General features: G+C 41.5%; 1 protein-coding gene across 4 annotated transcripts in view; it reads left to right on the top strand.

The window, feature by feature from the left end:
* LOC147016127 (VPS10 domain-containing receptor SorCS3-like) overlaps positions 1-21,385 on the top strand; it is a 999,683-nt gene that overhangs the window by 235,532 nt on the left and 742,766 nt on the right. For all 4 annotated transcript variants that reach the window (XR_015050022.1, XM_085848866.1, XM_085848865.1 and 1 more), the window contains exon 3: positions 5,268-5,367. Coding sequence is in view for 3 of the 4 variants with exons in the window: in XM_085848866.1 (XP_085704992.1) it covers positions 5,268-5,367 (100 nt within the window). In the remaining variant the exon portion in view is untranslated. The remainder of the gene's footprint in view (positions 1-5,267; positions 5,368-21,385) is intronic.

The following is a 21,385-nucleotide window of genomic DNA, read 5'->3' as shown; positions in this document are numbered from 1 at the left end:
ATCAGTAGATGTAAACACACAAACACACTGTGTTTTGTATCAGTAGATGTAAACACACAAACACACACTGTGTTTTTTATCAGTAGATGTAAACACACAAACACATACTGTGATTTGTATCAGTAGATATAAACATACAAACACACAAACACATGCTGTGTTTTGTATCGGTAGATGTAAACACACAAACACATACTGTGATTTGTATCAGTGGATGTAAACATGCAAACACACACAGTGTTTTCTATCAGTAGATGTAAACACACAAACACACACTGTGATTTGTATCAGTAGATATAAACATACAAACACACAAACACACGCTGTGTTTTGTATCGGGAGATGTAAACACACACTGTGTTTTCTATCAGTAGATGTAAACACACAAACACATACTGTGTTTTGTATCAGTAGATGTAAACACAAAAACACACACTGTGATTTGTATCAGTGGATGTAAACATGCAAACACACACTGTGTTTTCAATCAGTAGATGTAAACACACAAACACATACTGTGTTTTGTATCAGTAGATGTAAACACACAAACACACACTGTGTTTTGTATTGGTAGATGTAAACACACAACCACACTGTGTTTTGTATCAGTAGATGTAAACACACAAACACACACTGTGTTTTGTATCAGTAGATGTAAACACACAAACACACACTGTGTTTTGTCTTGGTAGATGTAAACACACAACACACACTGTGTTTTGTATTTGTAGATGTAAACACACAAACACACACTGTGTTTTCTATCAGTAGATGTAAACACACAAACACAAATACATACTGTGTTTTGTATCAGTAGATGTAAACATACAAACACACACTGTGTTTTGTATTGGTAGATGTAAACACACAAATACACACTGTGTTTTGTATTTGTAGATGTAAACACACAACCACACACTGTGTTTTGTCTTGGTAGATGTAAACACACAAACATACAGTGTGTTTTCTATCAGTCGATGTAAACACACAAACACACACTGTGTTTTGTATTGGTAGATGTAAACACACAAACACACACTGTGTTTTGTATTGGTAGATGTAAACACACAAACACACACTGTGTTTTGTATTTGTAGATGTAAACACACAAACACACACTGTCTTTTGTATTGTTAGATGTAAACACACAAACACAGTGTGTTTTCTATCAGTAGATGTAAACACACAAACACACAGTGTGTTTTCTATCAGTAGATGTAAACACACAAACACACTGTGTTTTCTATCAGTAGATGTAAACACACAAACACACTGTGTTTTCTATCAGTAGATGTAAACACACAAACACACTGTGTTTTGTATCGGTAGATGTAAATACACAAACACACACTGTGTTTTTTATCAGTAGATGTAAACACACAAACACATACTGTGATTTGTATCAGTAGATGTAAACACACAAACACACTGTGTTTTGTATCAGTAGATGTAAACACACAAACACACACTGTGTTTTGTATCAGTAGATGTAAACACACAAACACACACTGTGTTTTGTCTTTGTAGATGTAAACACACAACACACACTGTGTTTTGTATTTGTAGATGTAAACACACAAACACACACTGTGTTTTCTATCAGTAGATGTAAACACACAAACACAAATACATACTGTGTTTTGTATCAGTAGATGTAAACATACAAACACACACTGTGTTTTGTATTGGTAGATGTAAACACACAAATACACACTGTGTTTTGTATTTGTAGATGCAAACACACAACCACACACTGTGTTTTGTCTTGGTAGATGTAAACACACAAACATACAGTGTGTTTTCTATCAGTCGATGTAAACACACAAACACACACTGTGTTTTGTATTGGTAGATGTAAACACACAAACACACACTGTGTTTTGTATTGGTAGATGTAAACACACAAACACACACTGTGTTTTGTATTTGTAGATGTAAACACACAAACACACACTGTCTTTTGTATTGTTAGATGTAAACACACAAACACACAGTGTGTTTTCTATCAGTAGATGTAAACACACAAACACACAGTGTGTTTTCTATCGGTAGATGTAAATACACAAACACACACTGTGTTTTTTATCAGTAGATGTAAACACACAAACACACTGTGTTTTCTATCAGTAGATGTAAACACACAAACACACTGTGTTTTGTATCGGTAGATGTAAATACACAAACACACACTGTGTTTTTTATCAGTAGATGTAAACACACAAACACATACTGTGATTTGTATCAGTAGATGTAAACACACAAACACACTGTGTTTTGTATCAGTAGATGTAAACACACAAACACACACTGTGTTTTTTATCAGTAGATGTAAACACACAAACACATACTGTGATTTGTATCAGTAGATGTAAACACACAAACACACTGTGTTTTGTATCAGTAGATGTAAACACACAAACACACACTGTGTTTTTTATCAGTAGATGTAAACACACAAACACATACTGTGATTTGTATCAGTAGATATAAACATACAAACACACAAACACATGCTGTGTTTTGTATCGGTAGATGTAAACACACAAACACATACTGTGATTTGTATCAGTAGATATAAACATACAAACACACAAACACATGCTGTGTTTTGTATCAGTAGATGTAAACACAAAAACACACACTGTGATTTGTATCAGTGGATGTAAACATGCAAACACACACTGTGTTTTCAATCAGTAGATGTAAACACACAAACACATACTGTGTTTTGTATCAGTAGATGTAAACACACAAACACACACTGTGTTTTGTATTGGTAGATGTAAACACACAACCACACTGTGTTTTGTATCAGTAGATGTAAACACACAAACACACACTGTGTTTTGTATCAGTAGATGTAAACACACAAACACACACTGTGTTTTGTCTTGGTAGATGTAAACACACAACACACACTGTGTTTTGTATTTGTAGATGTAAACACACAAACACACACTGTGTTTTCTATCAGTAGATGTAAACACACAAACACAAATACATACTGTGTTTTGTATCAGTAGATGTAAACATACAAACACACACTGTGTTTTGTATTGGTAGATGTAAACACACAAATACACACTGTGTTTTGTATTTGTAGATGTAAACACACAACCACACACTGTGTTTTGTCTTGGTAGATGTAAACACACAAACATACAGTGTGTTTTCTATCAGTCGATGTAAACACACAAACACACACTGTGTTTTGTATTGGTAGATGTAAACATACAAAGTAGATATAAACATACAAACACACAAACACATACCGTGATTTGTATCAGTAGATACAAACATACAAACACACAAACACACGCTGTGTTTTGTATCGGTAGATATAAACACACACTGTGTTTTGTATCAGTAGATGTAAACACACAAACACACACTGTGTTTTTTTATCAGTGGATGTTTAAGATATGATTGTGGTGCCATCATTCAAGCATTGTTTGCATTTAGGTGATCTTAAAGGTTCGGCAGAGCTTGCACATGTATCATGCATTGGGTACTTAATAGACAGGTTACTATTACATGAATTACAAGAACACATTAATAAAAAAACATGGAGATATCAACACAATGATGACATGACATTTTGAACCTGGTATGCCAGCATCGTGAAGCACACGCTCACATGGGACACACCAAACAGGGTAATCTGAGATCGAGTGATTGATGGACTGTTTGAGGATTCCTTTTCCATTTTTTTTCTAATTCAAGACCGAGGCTCATTGGAGGTTAAAAATCTTTGTGTCATCACTGCTCCTCTTTGGAAAGAGGATCATTAAATGCTGGAGGAACAGAACTTTCTAATTATATTTTTTTATTCCACTCTCTTCCATTTCAGCAGATGACTCCGCGTTATATCATGTAGTATCCCATCCCATCGACAGGCACGCATTACCTGCGACAATCTATTCTGCTCTGGAATTTAATGGATCATCTGAAATTGATTAGATTAAATTTATTTCATACTACCTCATCCCACAATCTTTCCCTGTCACTCCGGAAGGATCGTCAAACGAACCCATGTCGCTATTTCCATAGTCAGCATCTGGAAGAGGTTTGGTCTATTGTACTCGGCCTCACAATCAGCTACGACCTTTCCTGGACTGAACATGCAGCAAAGCTGTGCTCCAAGGCCAGTAATGACTGGATATCCTCCAGTCATACCAACTTACTCCTTCAAAAAAGGGGAAAGAGGAAGAATTTTCTTGCTTGGAGGTTTTTAAAGCTCATGTCTTCTGCAAAACAATGCGCTCTGTGAAGGCTCAAGCCATGATGTAGCACCCTGGAATGATTTGTATAAAAACACAGCTTCATGGAATAACATACACCGCTGCATGAGGGGCATGCAAGGAATGCGTACACACTTATGGACACTCTTTCCTCCCTGACTGGAGACGTTATGCAAAGCTCGTCACCTTGTGATTTCTGCCCTTGAACAGTTTCAATAATTGTTCGATTCAGAAAACTGATGGAATAGTTCACACAACATGTCAAGCATTCCCGGTGCCACTTCAGATTGCCAGTTGATGGTGCTCATGGGCGTAGTCACGACGTCTAACTGGAGAGTTGCAACATTGCACCGAAGGTTGCAGAAGGCCCCCTCAGGAGCTTTTGGGGAGGAAAATCCTCCAGCTAACGCTCACTCCTGAAAATAAACCAAATCTACAATTTCATCTTGAACTTCAGCATGGTCAACAAGGTGCTAAGCCTTCTGTCGACCTAAAGAACGGCTCCGACCTCACTGACTTCACCAGTCCGAGTTTTTGTTTGAATATTTTTTGAGCATTTGGGCGCAAGCAACCCCTGAGCTGACTGCAAAGGTGTGAGGTTAAAAGTCCCAAGTCTAGATCGTTTGATCACAACTAATTTATCAACCAGACAGACTGGTGCCTCTCCTTGCAGTGCCTTGAGATCTTTACTTTCCAGAGGCTTTGAGGAAGTTATTTGAGCAGGGTTGGTTTTCTGGTGGTGAGTGGTGGGGTGAGAAAAGGTGGAGGTGGGGGAGGGGGTTGGAGGTTTATCAGGGTCGCAATGACAGATATGTCAAACAGAGGTGTTGGAAACAGGAAACCTCTTAAGTGCATCAATGTACACTTAACAACTTTTCAATAATTTTTTCCACATTCATACGTACACTCTGAGACTGTACCTTCCCCAACAGCTCATTCCACCTCTGATCTTGAATAATATTGCTTCGTAAAAAGGGGATTTTTAAGTATTATTAATCTCTTTATATCTTTTTTTTGTTGTTGCAGATCAACTGACTATGGTGCCAGCTATCTGAAGATTAATGACAGACTCGATCCAAAGGCAGTTCTTGTGTCTCTTTATGTATGTCCAAGCAACAAGCGAAAGGTATGGAGTTTGGGTGACCTCCGTGGCTCTGTTGGAATCACCGAGTTAATGAAGCAATTTATTGAGTCCTTACTCTCCTCTGGCAGTCTTTTCTGACACTGTCTAATTGGAGGTATGGTCTGCTTCCCAAGTGTACATCCAGAATGTGCATTGTTTAAAATAGGCCTGGTGATATTTTCCTCTGATTGCTGGTATTTATTTTTTTCGGTGACGGAGGTTATGTTTTCACCGCTGTCTGTCTGTCCGTCTCTGTTTGTCTGTCTGAGCAGGATATCTCAAAAAATTTATGGATGGATTCAGACAAACTTGGTGGACAGGATGGGTATGTGACACGGACAAATTGATTCGACTTCGGTGAAGATCCAGATCCGGGTACGAGAATTTTTGACCATTAAGTGATACGGACAAAAACGATATAAGAGGTTATGGACAGATTCGGACGAACCTTGGTGGTCACCTCTGTGACACCTTTCATGTATAATTACACATTTTCATCACAGAAAGGATTACTTCATTGTGAAATATATCAGTTCAGGATAGCATGAGGAAACCTCAACGGAGTACAATGTATTGACATAAAAGGTACACCGTACCTGGTGTATTGTACAAAAAAACCAATAGGGCCGAAATTGAGACTATAGTTGAGAATCCCATGTATAAATAATATTGAGTATATAATAACCATTAAATAAATATTTGAGCTCTAATGATGATAATACTGATGAGCAAAGAAAGACATTTAGCCGACATAGTACTAAAAACATCATCACAAAGTTTAAAAGGAGAAAGCTGCGTTGAAAAAGCATCTGACTACATTTGGTTTGGTGATTTGATTGAATTTGAAAATCATAAGATTGACAAATATGCTTTAAGCATCATCAATTCCAGGTCCATGTACCCATGGACCGTTCCTCTGATAATTGGAAAGCAGTGGCAGGCTTGTGGATGGTTTCAAACAAATATTTGACAGACACAAATGAAAGGCAGATAAATTATAGACTGATGAAGGAAGGAACAGAGTCTGTCATAGAATGTTCATAAGCACTCTTTAAGATGATAATATTAAATTACACCGTACTTGTAAGTAGCGAAAGTCGTTATGATTGAGAATTTTAATTGCATTTTGAAGAAGTGGCTGTACATGAAAACTTACTGAGTTGGGGAATCCGAAATATGTTTCTATTGTTCAAGTTGTTATGTTTTTGTTTATGTTTTTATCTTTGCGCATTTATTGAGCGCTGCTCTACAGCACAAAGCTCGAACCACAGCTCTACGCCCTTTCCTATGTCGGCCGAGATGCTGTGCTTATGCCATTTAATTAGTTTTGCCTTTCATTACGGCTTCCTTGTCTGTTTGCTTCCATGTAGTTCTTGGTTGCACCCATTGATCTTCTACTGTTCATTGCACTTTGGCAAATTATTTTCACTTGTTGTTCCTCATCCATTCTTTCAATATGTCCAAATCATTTGAGTTTAGATTTACCTAGTCTTGCACTGAATGTAATTTGTTTCAGGTTTGTCTCTGATATATTCATTTGTGATCAAGTCATCCCATTATGTGTTCAGCATGTTTCTCAATGAGGTAATTTCAAAGGAATGTGATTTTTTTTTCCTCCTCTGTTTTGTCAGGATCCATGTGGATGATCCTTATATCAAAATTGGTGGAACTATTGCATTGAACATCTTCATTTTTATTACCTTTTCTGATAATTATTACCTTTTCCATAAAAGTGACTTCAGAGTGTTATAGGCTGTCGAAGAGGGTAATAGGCGGTCAAAGAGTGTAATAGGCTGTTTAAGAGTGTTATAGGCTGTCTAAGAGTATTACAGGCTGTCTAAGAGTGTTGTATGCTGTTTAAGAGTATTACAGGCTGTCTAGGAGTGTTATAGGCTGTCTCAGAGTGTTATAGGCTGTCTAAGAGTCTTATAGGCTGTCTTCCAATGTTACAGGCTGTTTTTGAGTGTTATCGGCTGTCTAAAACTGTTACAGGCTGTCTAAGAGTGTTGTAGGCTGTTTAAGAGTGTTATAGGCTGTCTCAGAGTGTTATAGGCTGTCTTTGAATGTTACAGGCTGTCTTTGAGTGTTATAGGCTGTCTGAGAGTGTTGTAAGCTGTCCAAGAGTGTTATAGTCTGTCTAAGAGTGTTACAGGCTGTTGAAGAGTGTTACAGGCTGTCAAAGAGTGTAATAGGCTGTTTAAGAGTATCACAGGCTGTCTAAGAGTGTTGTAGAGTATTTAAGAGTATTACAGGCTGTCTCGGAGTGTTATAGGCTGTCTAAGTGTGTTACAGCCTGTCTAAGCGTGTTGTAGGCTTTTTAAGAGTATTACAAGCTGTCTAAGAGTGTTGTAGGCTGTATAAGCGTGTTATAGGCTGTCTAAGAGTGTTATAGGCTGTCTTCGAATGTTACAGGCTGTCGAAGAGTGTTGTAGGCTCTTTAAGAGTTTTACAGGCTGTCTAAGAGTGTTGTAGGCTTTTTAAGAGTATTACAGGCTGTCTAAGCATGTTATAGGCTGTCTTCGAATGTTTCAGGCTGTCTAAGAGTGTTGTAGGCTGTCTAAGCGTGTTATAGGCTGTCTAAGAGTGTTATAGGCTGTCTTCGAATGTTACAGGCTGTCAAAGAGTGTTCTAGGCTCTTTAAGAGTATTACAGGCTGTCTCAGAGTGTTGTAGGCTTTTTAAGAGTATTACAGGCTGTCTAAGCGTGTTATAGGCTGTCTAAGAGTGTTATAGGCTGTCTTCGAATGTTACAGGCTGTCTAAGAGTGTTGTAGGCTGTCTAAGAGTGTTATAGGCTGTCTAAGAGTGTTATAGGCTGTCTTCCAATGTTACAGGCTGTCTTTGAGTGTTATAAGCTGTCTAAAACTATTACAGGCTGTCAAAGAGTGTTACACGCTGTCTTAGAGTGTTGTAGGCTGTTTAAGAGTGTTGTAGGCTGTCCAAGAGTATTACAGGCTGTCTCAGAGTGTTATAGGCTGTCTTTGAATGTTACAGGCTGTCTTTGAGTGTTATAGGCTGTCTAAGACTGTTACAAGCTGTCTAAGAGTGTTACAGGCTGTCTCAGCATGCTGTTGGCTGTTTAAGAGTGTCACAAGCTGTCTAAGAGTGTTCCAGGCTGTCTAAGAGTGTTACAGGCTGTCTTAGTGTTGTAGGCAGTTTAAGAGTGTTATAGGCTGTCTAAGAGTATTACAGGCTGTTTAAGAGTGTTATAAGCTGTCCAAGACTGTTGCAAGCTGTCTGAGAGTGTTACAGGCTGTCTAAGAGTGTTACAGGCTGTCTAAGAGTATTACAGGCTGTCTTCGAATGTTACAGGCTGTCTTTGAGTGTTATAGGCTGTCTAAGAGTGTTATAGGCTGTCTTCCAATGTTACAGGCTGTCTTTGAGTGTTATAAGCTGTCTAAAACTATTACAGGCTGTCAAAGAGTGTTACACGCTGTCTTAGAGTGTTGTAGGCTGTTTAAGAGTGTTGTAGGCTGTCCAAGAGTATTACAGGCTGTCTCAGAGTGTTATAGGCTGTCTTTGAATGTTACAGGCTGTCTTTGAGTGTTATAGGCTGTCTAAGACTGTTACAAGCTGTCTAAGAGTGTTACAGGCTGTCTCAGCATGCTGTTGGCTGTTTAAGAGTGTCACAAGCTGTCTAAGAGTGTTCCAGGCTGTCTAAGAGTGTTACAGGCTGTCTTAGTGTTGTAGGCAGTTTAAGAGTGTTATAGGCTGTCTAAGAGTATTACAGGCTGTTTAAGAGTGTTATAAGCTGTCCAAGACTGTTGCAAGCTGTCTGAGAGTGTTACAGGCTGTCTAAGAGTGTTACAGGCTGTCTAAGAGTATTACAGGCTGTCTTCGAATGTTACAGGCTGTCTTTGAGTGTTATAGGCTGTCTAAGAGTGTTATAGGCTGTCAAAGAGTGTTATAGGCTGTCTTTGATTGTTACAGGCTGTCTTTGAGTGTTATAGGCTGTCTAAGAGTGTTATAGGCTGTCAAAGAATGTTATAGGCTGTCTTTGAATGTTCGAGGCTGTCTTTGAGTGGTATAGTTTGTCTAAGAGTGTTATAAGCTGTCTACGAGTGTTACAGGCTGTCTAAGAGTGTTGTCGGCTGTCTAAGAGTGTTGTCGGCTGTCTAAGAGTGTTATAGTCTGTCTGAGAGTGTTACAGGCTGTTGAAGAGTGTTACAGGCTGTCTAAGAGTGTTATAGGCTCTCTGCGAGTGTTTTAGGCTGTCTGAGAGTGTTGTAAGCTGTTTTAGAGTGTTGTAAGACGTCTAAGAGTGTTGTAGTCTGTCTGAGAGTGTTATAGGCTGTCTGAGAGTGTTATAGGATGTCTAGGAGTGTTACAGGCTGTCTCAGCGTGTTATAGGCTGTTTAAGAGTGTAATAGGCTGTATAAGTGTTTCAGGCTGTCTTACAGTGTTACAGGCTGTCTAAGAGTGTAATAGACTGTATAAGAGTGTTTCAGGCTGTCGAAGAGTGTAATAGGCTGTCTAAGAGTGTTACAGGCTGTCTCAGCGTGTTGTAGGCTTTTGTATTTCTTCTCGTTATGTCTTTTGTAATTTTCCCATGAGATGTTACAATTGACCTGATATATTGAAACTCATTTACTTCTTTTAAATGGTGCATTCTTCTTTGAATGCTGGGCATTTGTTCTGCTTGTCTGTTTGCCAACATTATTTCAATTTTTATCACCACGCTTTTTGAAAAAACAGAAGGGGGATATTATAATCAGCTCAGTCTGTCCATCTGTCATGCTATCTCCTCCTAAACAGTTGGGCAGAAGTTCACGAAACTTGGTGGTTATGATCACTATATGGCAAGAAGGTGCAAGAGCAGTGTCATTTTTGGCTCCGTCCCCTGCGACGGGGTCAAAAGGTCGAGTACTGAAAAATGCAATTACAGACACATTTTATAAGATTTTAAATGACGCTTTGTAAATGCAATCAACATTGGGGGACGCGTGATATATACAACGATTTTTGTGGATTTGACCTCTGGATCATGCCAGAGGTCACAAGGGTCAAAAAGGGGGGAAATTTTTTTTTGCTCAAAATTTAATATTGAGATTCCTGGTGGAACTTTTTGCCATCTTTCAACTTTGATTTAGGGAGGAAGCGTAAGGATTTGTGATGCCACACCATCGACTTCATTCTCGGGTTGAATTGCTGATTGTTAAACCTTCCTTCTTTCGTCCTTCTTTACCACTAATGCAGTGGGATTTTTTAAATTTTTTTTTGTTGTATCTACCAACAATACTGTCCAGTAATCAGTAGTAAAATCTCGAATTTGCACAGTTTCTTAACCAAGAGTTGCACCTTCATGTCCACCCTCCATTACCCGACACGTAATATGATCCATAAATATGTTCAGCAATTCCAGTGAGATAACACATCCTTGTCTTCTTCCGTCTTTATTTCAAAGCACTCCTCATGCTTTCCATCATACATAACGCTGCCACATATCCCGTTATACAATTTCTTAAGTGCTCATTATTTAAAAGGAATGTGATGGTGTTCTAATACTCTGTGCAGACCTTCTTTCCAAACTGAGTCGTAAGCTGTTTCATGATCTACAAATGCAATGGACAAGGGATTTGCAAACTCTCACTTTTTTCTTCTAAAATCTGTCTCATAGCACAAATCTTTTTAACAGTAGATATTCCTTTTTCTAAAAACAGCCTGTTCTCTCATTTTATTCATGGATAATGCTGCTCCATTGTCGGCTTCATCTTGCTTCACAAAATTCTCAAGAATACTTCATTTGGAACTTATAGTAAGCTTATTCCATGTTAAGTTATGTATTAGTACCATCATGCTTTTTAATTATTTTTTTTTTTACAATCCTCTGGTACCTTTTCATTCTGCTATACATCATTAAACATTTTCCAGGTTCGTCACTGACTCGTGTTGTTACCCCACACACGTAAAGTGAAAAGCAGGGTTTAGCAATTGCTTCATATCCGTCTGTCCGTTGTCTGTCTGTCTTATCATTTATGATCGAGGAACAACTTATTTAAATTGAATGTTATATTTTGAACACGAATCGGAAGACAATTTTCTCGTTTTACAGGACTTCACTTTGGCTCCGAATTTGTTCCCGATCGCACATGCGCAGACAGGAGTGAGATAATTTTATTACTACGTCTGTTTGCCTGCCTGTCAGTCAATCAAAATTGAAAATCATTCTAAACAGGGAGCTTACTGTTTTTAAGGACGTTATAAAGGACACAAACAACAGGCATGAAGAACTAATGTGTCATGTGCTAGATTGGAGAGAGACAGAGGAAGAGAGAGGAAGAGAGAGGAAGAGAGGGGGAGAGAGAGCAGGAGAGAGAGGGTGAGGGAGAGGGAGAGGGAGAGGGAGAGGGAGAGATAGAACATGAGAGAACACTGAAATCAGAAAGTAAGGGGTAATGTGGCCATAATAAAGAACATGGGTCAGGATAGCGGATGACACCATGTGGTTGTGCACTGCCTGCTTAAAACCTTGGAGGGAAAAGTGGGAAAGAACAGCCTCTTGAAAGCAGTTCAATATACGGAAGAATCGAGGAACAAAGGATTTAAGGTGTGCAAACAGCCTGCATTTGGGAAGTTTAACCAGGAGAAGCTTCATGGAAGAACTTGTACATGAAGAGTTGCCAAGGAGGGTCACATGACAGAGAGCAGAGGGAGCAATACTGGAGAAGATGTGGTAGAAAACAGTGACTACAGACCTGTCTGTGATGTGAAAGGAACAGAACTTGTGCTTCGGCCTCATCTTGGGAGATTTCATTCATATTGAGAGCTTTGCAGTCTACAAATCTCAGGAGAAACACTTGTGATGCTGGGGGGGGGGGTCTCACCCATAGGGGAGAGATTTTTACTCCATTGAGCTCCAGACAAAGGCCTTGTAGACTGAGCAGCCCTGATTTTTGAAGAAAAAAATTCGATTTACAGAGGATGCCAATTCTGCAGCTGGCTTTGGATTCCACCCTTACTATGTGGTTGGCACAGGAGAGGTTATGGCTGATGCTGAGGCCTAGAAGTTCAAGAGACTGAACTTCTTCCAATGGCTGACAATAGAAATACATAGGTGGGTTAGTTTGATGATCATTCTGGAGCGACAAAGTGAAACGGTGAGATTTTCCAGGTTCCATGTATCAGACCAGAATCAAATTAATTCCAGATGAGTAGAGTTACACAGCTACACTCTGCCCAGCAGTGCAATCGGGGTGTTCTTCATTGAGCTGGAACAAAGGTCTTCTAGACTGAGTATCTCTTATTTTTGAAGGAGAAAATTGGATCGACCGAGGATACCCAGTCTACAGGTGACTTTGCATTCCAGCTTTGTTATATGGTTGGTCCAGGAGAGGGTATGACTATGTTGAGGCTGAGAAGTTCAGGAGACCAAACCTGTTCCAATGGCTGACAATGAAAATAGACAGGTGGGTTAGTTTGATGATCATTCCGAAGCAACAGGGTATGACAGTGAGATTTTCCAGGTTATATTTAGCAGACCTGCATCCAACCAATTCCAGATGAGACAGGGTGACACAGCTGCAGAGTGATAAGCCGTGGGATGGCGTACCATATGACACAAAGTGGAGTGGTCTGAAAAAAATGAAGATCTGGTTTTGCAGAGCATCAGAGAGGCCACTTACATAGATAAGGAACAAAACTGGGCCCAATACACTGCCTTCACAAACACCAGCTTACACTGGGAGAACGGAGGAGAGGGTTTCACTGTTCGGCACACGTTCATTGCGTGAGTGGAGGAAGTCAGAAATCCAAGAGTGAAGGCAGCCTTTTATGCCCCAGGCAAAGAGCTCGACAAGCAAGAGTGTGTCAAATGCTCAAGATATGTCCAAGGAGATGGTTCTGACATCCTGATTGAGATTTAGGGCCTCCAACCATGACCGAGAGAGGAGCAGCAGCATGTCCTGAGTTGAGTGATGGGGACAGAATCCATACTGATGGTCGGAGATCAGGCTGTTTTAAAATAGGAAAAAGGACATCAGCAGCGATGATGGATTCCATGACTTTGCCTGTAATCGCAGTATAACTATAAGTAAGCTTACTGGTCTACAGTTGACAGTATGTTTTTCTTTTTTACTCATAGGTGGGAGTGATGTTTGCTGACTTCCAGGCCAACGCAGGTGGCCAAAGAAGTACAGAGTAAATGGGGCAGACAAAGGGGAAACAAGAATGGCAGGACAGGATTTGAGAACATGAGCACTGATGTCAACTTGTCCTCACGCTGAAGCAGTGGCTAAGCCAGACAGAACATTCTCTACCTTCCTGAATGAGAAGGACACACAGTCCGGTAGAGTCAGAGTGGGATGGGTTGGGTACACGAGATTTGGAAACGCACACATAATTTTGACATTGTGACTTTTCTCATGCAGAGTCTGCAGTTATTCTGTTTGAGGTGAGGGGCAGGATGGAGGAGGAGCATACACCGGAGGCAGACTTGACAAGGCACCACCTGGAGGAATGAGACTTGTTTGAGAATTCCGCCTTGAGATTTGTAAGATGCTGTTTTCTGGCTTGCCTCAGGCTGGACCTACCCTTGTTGCGAGCAAACTTTCACAAAAGTCGACTTTTTCTCATGCACACATTTATCCCATTCCGCTTGCTGTTGCCCTATCCATCCTCTCGGCCCTGGTGCACTGAATCCTGTGGAGAGGTCGTTGGGGTCAAGCAGCTTGCTTTCTCAACATGGAAAGCTAACCCGACTGAGGGCAACTTCAGTTAATTCCAGAAGCCTCGCAACTTTCCTGCCCTACCAGATTGCAATTTAAGTCTATCAAAATGGAAGACGGTATTTAATCAGAGAGGGAGAGAAGTGAATCGAACATCATGCAGTGGGGATCTGTGACACGAATATATCTTGGGGGGAGGCGATGTTTCCGAACATGATCGATATTTCCTATGAGCTAGGATTTTGACTGAATCTCGATTGTCCCCCACTGGAGAGCATGAGCGGCACATTTGATTGGTCAAGATGGTGTAATATTTTGTCAAAGTACTTAAGACCTAGAGGTTTTTGGAAGTGCCAAGAAGGCGATTTGTGTTCTACAGTGTTCAAGTATATAATTCCATGAAAATAAAATAAAAGTTTTTAAGGTTGGAGGAAAAAAAAAATCACCAAAAACTTATTTCAGAAATTGACTGTCGTTGATGCAGTGTCTTTTACACCACCTTATGTAACACGTTAAATTCGTTCTTCGTGCCTGTTTTTTGTGTCCCTTGTGATGTCCCTAAAACAGTACGTTTCCTGTTTGGAATGATTTTCAATTTTTTTTCACCACCAGATAGGCAGACAGACGAAACCAATTACCTTACTCCTTTGTGAAAGTGCACAATCGGGACGACATTCTGCACCACTTGCTAATTCCAGAGCTAAAGCACCGCTGAACTGCAGGTTCTTGTTCTGATTCATGTTCCGATTCATGTTCTAGTGTTAAAAATACAAAATTCAATTGAACACCGTTCCTCGATCTCGACCGACGTCGTACGAGGTAATACCATTCCTGTACTCACAGCAAAACGCTTCCCAATTGGTGACGGTAGCACGTCCCTGAGTGCGGGGCCTTCATTTGTGCTGCTGAGCAGTGGAGCACGCTGCGTCCATGACCCCACTGTTGCTTTAGAGGACGTTTTTGAACGCAGTCTTTCCTGCCACTCGTAGCCTTCTCTGGCAGTACAATTGTATGAATGCTCTCTCTGTCATATCTCTTGCATTGCCGTCAAAACAGCACCGTTCATGTTCCGCCTTTTGTTTCTTTGCATTACATTTCAAACAGAGTTGTCAGCCCTTTTGAGCCTTTCAGAGATAATTAGTTTTGCAAACTTGTCTTGAATTGATATTTTTATTGTCACTGTGAAAAAATTCTGGCAATCAAATATTAATGAAGCGGTCTCAAATGACCTGTATCTACGTTCATAACCATCCTCCTGTTTTGCCTTATGTTCATTACATTCACACAAACGTTACTCTCCATGTTTGCCTTTCCTGGCTCATTTGGGAGATGTCAAACGACAGGACTGAGGCTTGCACGTCTTGGCAATGCCATGAGGTTTTGGACTGATTAGGTTCACTGCTGGGTGCACTTGCAATTGAATGAGCTAAGTAAGGAAACTAATTGAAACTACAATGAAGTGTGGGTCAAACATTCAATGCATGTTATTATTTGCAGGATATTGATTTGAAGAAGCGACAACTGGCCATCTCCTCTTTTACATGGATTCTTCTTCTGGTCAACAGTGTTAAAATATCCCACACATTTGTTTGGCGTGTACTCGGCCTGTTCCGATTTGCTCTTCTTTATATCTTTCTGCACATCTTTGTGGCATTTCTTCATCGGTTTCTGCACTTTTGTTTGGGCGGCTCGGAGCTGTCAGCTCTCATCATGCGGCAAGTACTTTGTGAAACGCAGCTTCTGCACACTTGTGATGAGCCTCTTGTTCGGAAAACACAGCTGCCTCTGCTGTAGTATCTCTGGAGAGCAAGGCAACACTGAAGATGAAGTTTTCCAAGTGTTTCATGTTTTGCTTTAATGCACCGCTTCTGACTGCATGCAATTGAATTACAGCCTGTAATATTATGGATAATATTACAGCCTGTAATATCACAAAAACAGATCCTTGCAACTACAGACCAATTAGCCTTCTGCCAATCATCAGCAAGGTTATGGATCCATCATCGCTTCAGACATGAAATCCTTCCTCTTCTCCAATGGCTTGATTTCCGATCTTCAATTTGGTTTCAGACCAGGTCACTCTACCCCGGATATGCTGCTTCTGCTCTCCCAACAATGGATGGAGGTCCTCAATGCCGGACATGAAATCAGAGCCATATCCCTACTTTTGACACGGTCTGGCACCCTACCCTGATCTCCAAATTCTCTTCCTATGGTATCCAAGGCCATCTCCACTCATGGCTCGCAGACCTCCTCTCCTGTCGCAGTCAACATGTGGCCCTAAATGGAGTTTCTTCAACCCCTCTTCCTGTCCAGACTGGAGTTCCTCAAGGTAGCGTTCTGGGCCCTGTTCTTTTTCTGGTTTTCATCAATGATCTCTCCGACTCTCTGGAAAATCCTCTTTTTCTCTTTGCTGATGACTCCACCCTCTGCCGTACCATCTGTCATCCATCAGACCGGCAAGCAGCAGCTTCTTCGCTCACTGCTGATCTGGATAAAATCACAAACTGGTCCAACACGTGGAACATGTCTTTCAATCCGGACAAATCTCACACTCTCACATTGTCTCTCCAAAAGGACCGTTTAGAAATCCCCACCTCCATCCACTTTCTCAACAATCCTCTGGAAGAAGTCCTTTCTCTCAAGCTTCTGGGTCTCACTATTTGCCATGACCTTTCCTGGGAAAGCCACATTTCAAACCTCGCCTCCAAAGCCAGTCGCCGACTGGGAATCCTCCGTCGTGCAAAGTCCTTCCTCGGCCCACCTGAGCTCCTGACCACTTACAAAGCTTTCGTCCGCAACCTGATGGAGTACTGCTCTCCCCTCTTGGCTGGTTCTCCTGCCTCTCACCTTTCTCGGCTTCACGCTGTGGAAACCAAGGCATTTCGGATCATTGGTATCTCCTGTGATGAGGCTGAGTCGTTGGGCCTCTCACTCTCTCACCGCAGGCTGGTCGGTGGTCTTTCTGTCTTCTACCGTCTCCTCTCCAGCCTCGCCCCCCCCTGCTCTCTCTGCGATTTGTCCCCACCACATTTCCGCAAGGCGCTCAAGGTCCGCCAAAAACCCCCTTCTGGTAAAACTACCAAAATCACGAATCACTGCTCACCTTCACTCTTTCATTCCTCTTTTTTCCCGCCTTTGGAATAAACTCCATCACTCTATTCAATCCCATTCTTCCCTCCAGGCCTTCAAAACAGCTGTTCACCACCACCTCTTATCATCCCCCATCTAAATCCTCGATCTTTCCCCCCCCCCCGTTAATCCACCCAAGCCCACCTCCTTCAATTCCCTGCTTTCCTTCCTGAAAGTCCCGGTAATGTCCATCTTGTATTTCACACGTTCCCGGCCCCATCCCTCTCCCTTCCACAGATCTCCTAATGTCTCTGTTCCCCGCTGTTTTGTCCTTCCCTCTCCTGCCCCTCTTGTCTTATGCCCCCCTTGCTGTGCGTTGTGTGTTCGTTCTCATACGAACCTCTACAAGGTATACAAAAAATAAAAATAAAACTGGAATGGCACTCGGTGGGGCGTACACCTCTGCTCGGCCAACAGTTTATTCCACTGAATTGTATTCCACTGAAAGGCCGGATCTGTAACTGGACCTGAACCAAAATCTAATTGGCTTATTCTCGTCACCGAACCAAGCCATCCACCAAGTTTCATCATAACCCGTCCACGACATTTTGAAGCATCGTGTTTTTTCTCGTTTTTGGTCCTACCTCTCTATGGTGACGAATCACTCAAGAAAATTCTCCTTTCTGGATCCGTGTCCATGTCGTCACCAAAATGGAATCAATTAATCCTTCTCACACACCCAACCTGTCCACCAACTTTCATCCGAATCTGTCAGTATCTTTTTGAGACACCGTGCTCACAGACAGACAGACAAATAACCATACATGGAGTGCAACCATAACCTCTGCCCACCTTTGGTGTCAGACATAATGATTCAGTGGCTGTGAGGGTAACCCAGCCATACTTGCAAAAAACAAAGTTTGTGGCCCTGTGTTATGCCAAGTGAAAAGTTCCATTTGCTGATCTAATCAACCACAACATTCCAGGAGCATTTGAGTGTTACAACCTCGGTGTATATAATGTCGAATGAGGATTGTCTGGTGCAGTTCTGGTGGAGTTACTGAAGCAGCAATGATAAGTTTGCCTTTTATTTGAGTCACTCTTGGAAATACAAGGAAGGAACCTCAATGCAGGAGGAGGCCATTAATCCCATCAAGCCTGCACAATCAATCATGCCAACATCTTGGTACTCCCTCGTCCCCATTACTTACAGATATCTGTACAACTCGATTTTAAAACCATCTACTGATTCTACTCTCACCACCCTTGCAGGGAGACCCCTCCATGAATTCACCGCTCTCTGAGTGAGAGACCACAGCGTCACCACTGTCCTAACTTCCTTTTTCCTTGCTCATAAACTGTGACCTTTGTCCTGTCAGTGTCCATTATGCTTAAAAATCCTGCACTTCTTTTGTCTACAATCTACACGACTACATCCTTCATTTTCTTAAACATCTCAAACACATCCCTTCGGAATCACCTCCTTTCTAACTTATAAGGTCTGGTCGGTCTCCTTCAGCTGCACCTCATAGCTTAGTCTAGCTAGGCCCGGAATTAATCATGTTGCTCTGTGCTGTACCCTCTTTCTGGCTGATATGTCCTTATTCAGTTGTGGTGACCAAAACTGTACACAATATTCCAGATGAGGCCTCACTAAACTCCCGTACAGAGATAACACTACCTCTTTTGATTTCGAATTTAACCCCCTACGAATGAAATCTCACGCGTTTCGGCTCAAAATAGCAGTGTGTCTTCAATAATGAACTCGGTTACACGAATGCCTCGTACACATCGCATTGGAGAATCCCCCAGGGATGTCCATGTTTGTTGTTGAAGGATATACAGTACATTATATATTTCAGATCTACAATCCATCAAGAGCAATGCATCCCAGGGCTGACAGGATGGTCCAGACTCTCGAGGTATGCACACTCTCCTCTAAGCTGCCTGACCTGGGTTTGAATCCTGATCCAGCGATATCCTGTCATCCTGGTGTTTCACATTGACGTGTGTGCCGTCCCTTAGATGGACATTGAATGGTCATCCTATCTGCCAGCATTTGGTGGTGGATGTTAAAGATACTGTGGTGTCCTTCGTGAAGTGTAGGTGAGCTATTGCCGGCACCATGAACAAATTTCAAATTTCTTCCCAAACCAGCAAAGGGCACTGCATGAGCGGCACAGCTGAGTGCTCAGCCAATGATGATACCCCACAGCCTTGTGCTGCGTACAACTCATGATGACTGGGTGGTTCTTCTGAATGTATGAGGATAGTTATGTAGCTTAAACATGTTGTGGAAGTTTCTAATTATTTTTACCGACATTGCTTTAGTATGAAGTATCACCATCAAAGAATGGTATTGATTTTGGTGCTTTATCATAATCATCATCACCTTGCATTATGTCCCTTTAGTTGAGGGTCCTGCAACTCACATGGTATGTTGGATTCAAAGGTTGACTATCCAGGCCTGAGGAATGCATGAGGGGAGGAATTTGGAATTTGAACAAGCAACTGGCACACAATAACCGACTCTTTTTGAAAGGCAGAGTGCTATCTGTAACTTCCATTGGCAACTGATAGCAGACAGGATAGCCAGATTAAGGTCCCCCTCCAACGGATTACACACTCATTGAAGAAACACCTTGCTTGTGAAGCCTCCAGGTAACTGTTCATAGTCAAACAGGGAATCGAACCCAGATTAGGTAGCTCATAGACGAGTTCAATGCCTCAGAGCTGTCTTGTCAGAATTATGGCTTTTAATCTTTCCTTTAATTCTAATACCAATGCACATGGAAAAAAAAAATTCCCACCAGCTCTCCTTAGTTTCCCCTGCTCTGGGACCTATGGAGTCACTCGTGTTTGGTCTCCAGTGACAAAGTTTCATGGTTGGCCGATCTCTACATCATTGTGTCCATTCTCACCAATAGAGCCGAGCCCATGAATAATGCAGCGTTGGCTCTTCGACTGTCTCTCTGCTCATGGCTGCCAGGACCATTGCAACCCCTGGAGTTTTAATCATGCCTCCCATAGTCCCATCTTGCTGGGAGCTCTCCCACAGGCTTTGACAAAGTGCTAGGACATCTGCCAAAGCTCTTCGCTGTCATGCAAGCAGGTTTGGGACATGGAAAAGTCAAGGCTGTTTGGCTAATCACACCACCGCACTTACTTTTCTGTTTCCATCCTTGTGTATTAGACTACTTGTGTACGCTCTTTACGTGAATGCACAGCATGCCACTGCAAATGACTTGGCATGCTTTCAAACATGATGAGCTCATTATGAGAAACCTATTTTAGAACTATGTTGTTATTGAGATTATCACGAAATAACATTATGCTAACAAGTTACAAGTCTTGGTATTGTGAAAGGATGGATGGATTTTGTTTTTATAATGTCGAGGCTCATTGAAGTGTCAAAGGACAAAGCAGTCCGATTGGACACTCTTCCACGCACCCATATTGCTGCAAAGGGAATGTGACGCAAGTGTGAAGACAGACGTTTCCATCCAGACATTGAACCCGACTCGGTGACTTAATGGTTCAAGCATCTGCTCTGAGTCTGGGAAGACAGTAGTTTGAACCCCCGAGTCAAAGCAAAGCCTTTAAAAATGGTGCGTGGTACTTCATGGTAACATAACATGGTGGTAAAATGGAAACATGGTGGTTGAAAGAGGAAGTACAATACGGTACATGAATAAAAGGAAGAAGATGGCACATAAAGAATGGTAAACTACAGGAGAAGACCAATCGAGAGAGTAAATGGTGAGGCAAAGAAAACAGTCGGTAAGGCAAGAAGGGAAGCGGCCCAAGAATGGTCTGATAATTTGGAAACATCAGACAGTGAGAAAATTATAACCAGAAAATGAAGAGTGAGGCAGAAGCAAAAGCAGGATGTGGAGGGGAGTGTGTGCAAGATGATGCTGGTCAGACACTACATGAAGAAGAGAAATTTAAGAGAGAGTGGAAAGAGTACTTTGAAAGATTACTAGATGTGGGGAAAAAGAGAAAGAGCCCCTGAAGGAGGCGTGGAAAACTGATGGACCCATGAAGGAGGTTCAAGAGGTGGAGGTTAGAAAAATACTTGACAAAACTAGATCTCTGCAATCAAATAGCGATCAGACTTGAATCCGGATCTTGAATCAGACTTGAAGCCGGATCTTGAAAATCAGCATTTGTAATGTATTATACGATCATTCTAACCGAGCCATGACAGGGAACACAGGGAACGACCATCAATTGCTTTGAAGTATCATATACTTTCATTTTCAACTGGGCCTGAGGGGAAGAAACA

This window comes from Eptatretus burgeri, chromosome 12, assembly GCF_056783735.1.
Source record: "Eptatretus burgeri isolate ZD-2024b chromosome 12, Ebu_testis_v1, whole genome shotgun sequence".
In the NCBI taxonomy this organism is placed as follows: domain Eukaryota; kingdom Metazoa; phylum Chordata; class Myxini; order Myxiniformes; family Myxinidae; genus Eptatretus; species Eptatretus burgeri.
Note: the sequence above shows the minus strand (reverse complement) of the source record. Positions and strands in the feature narration are given on the sequence as shown.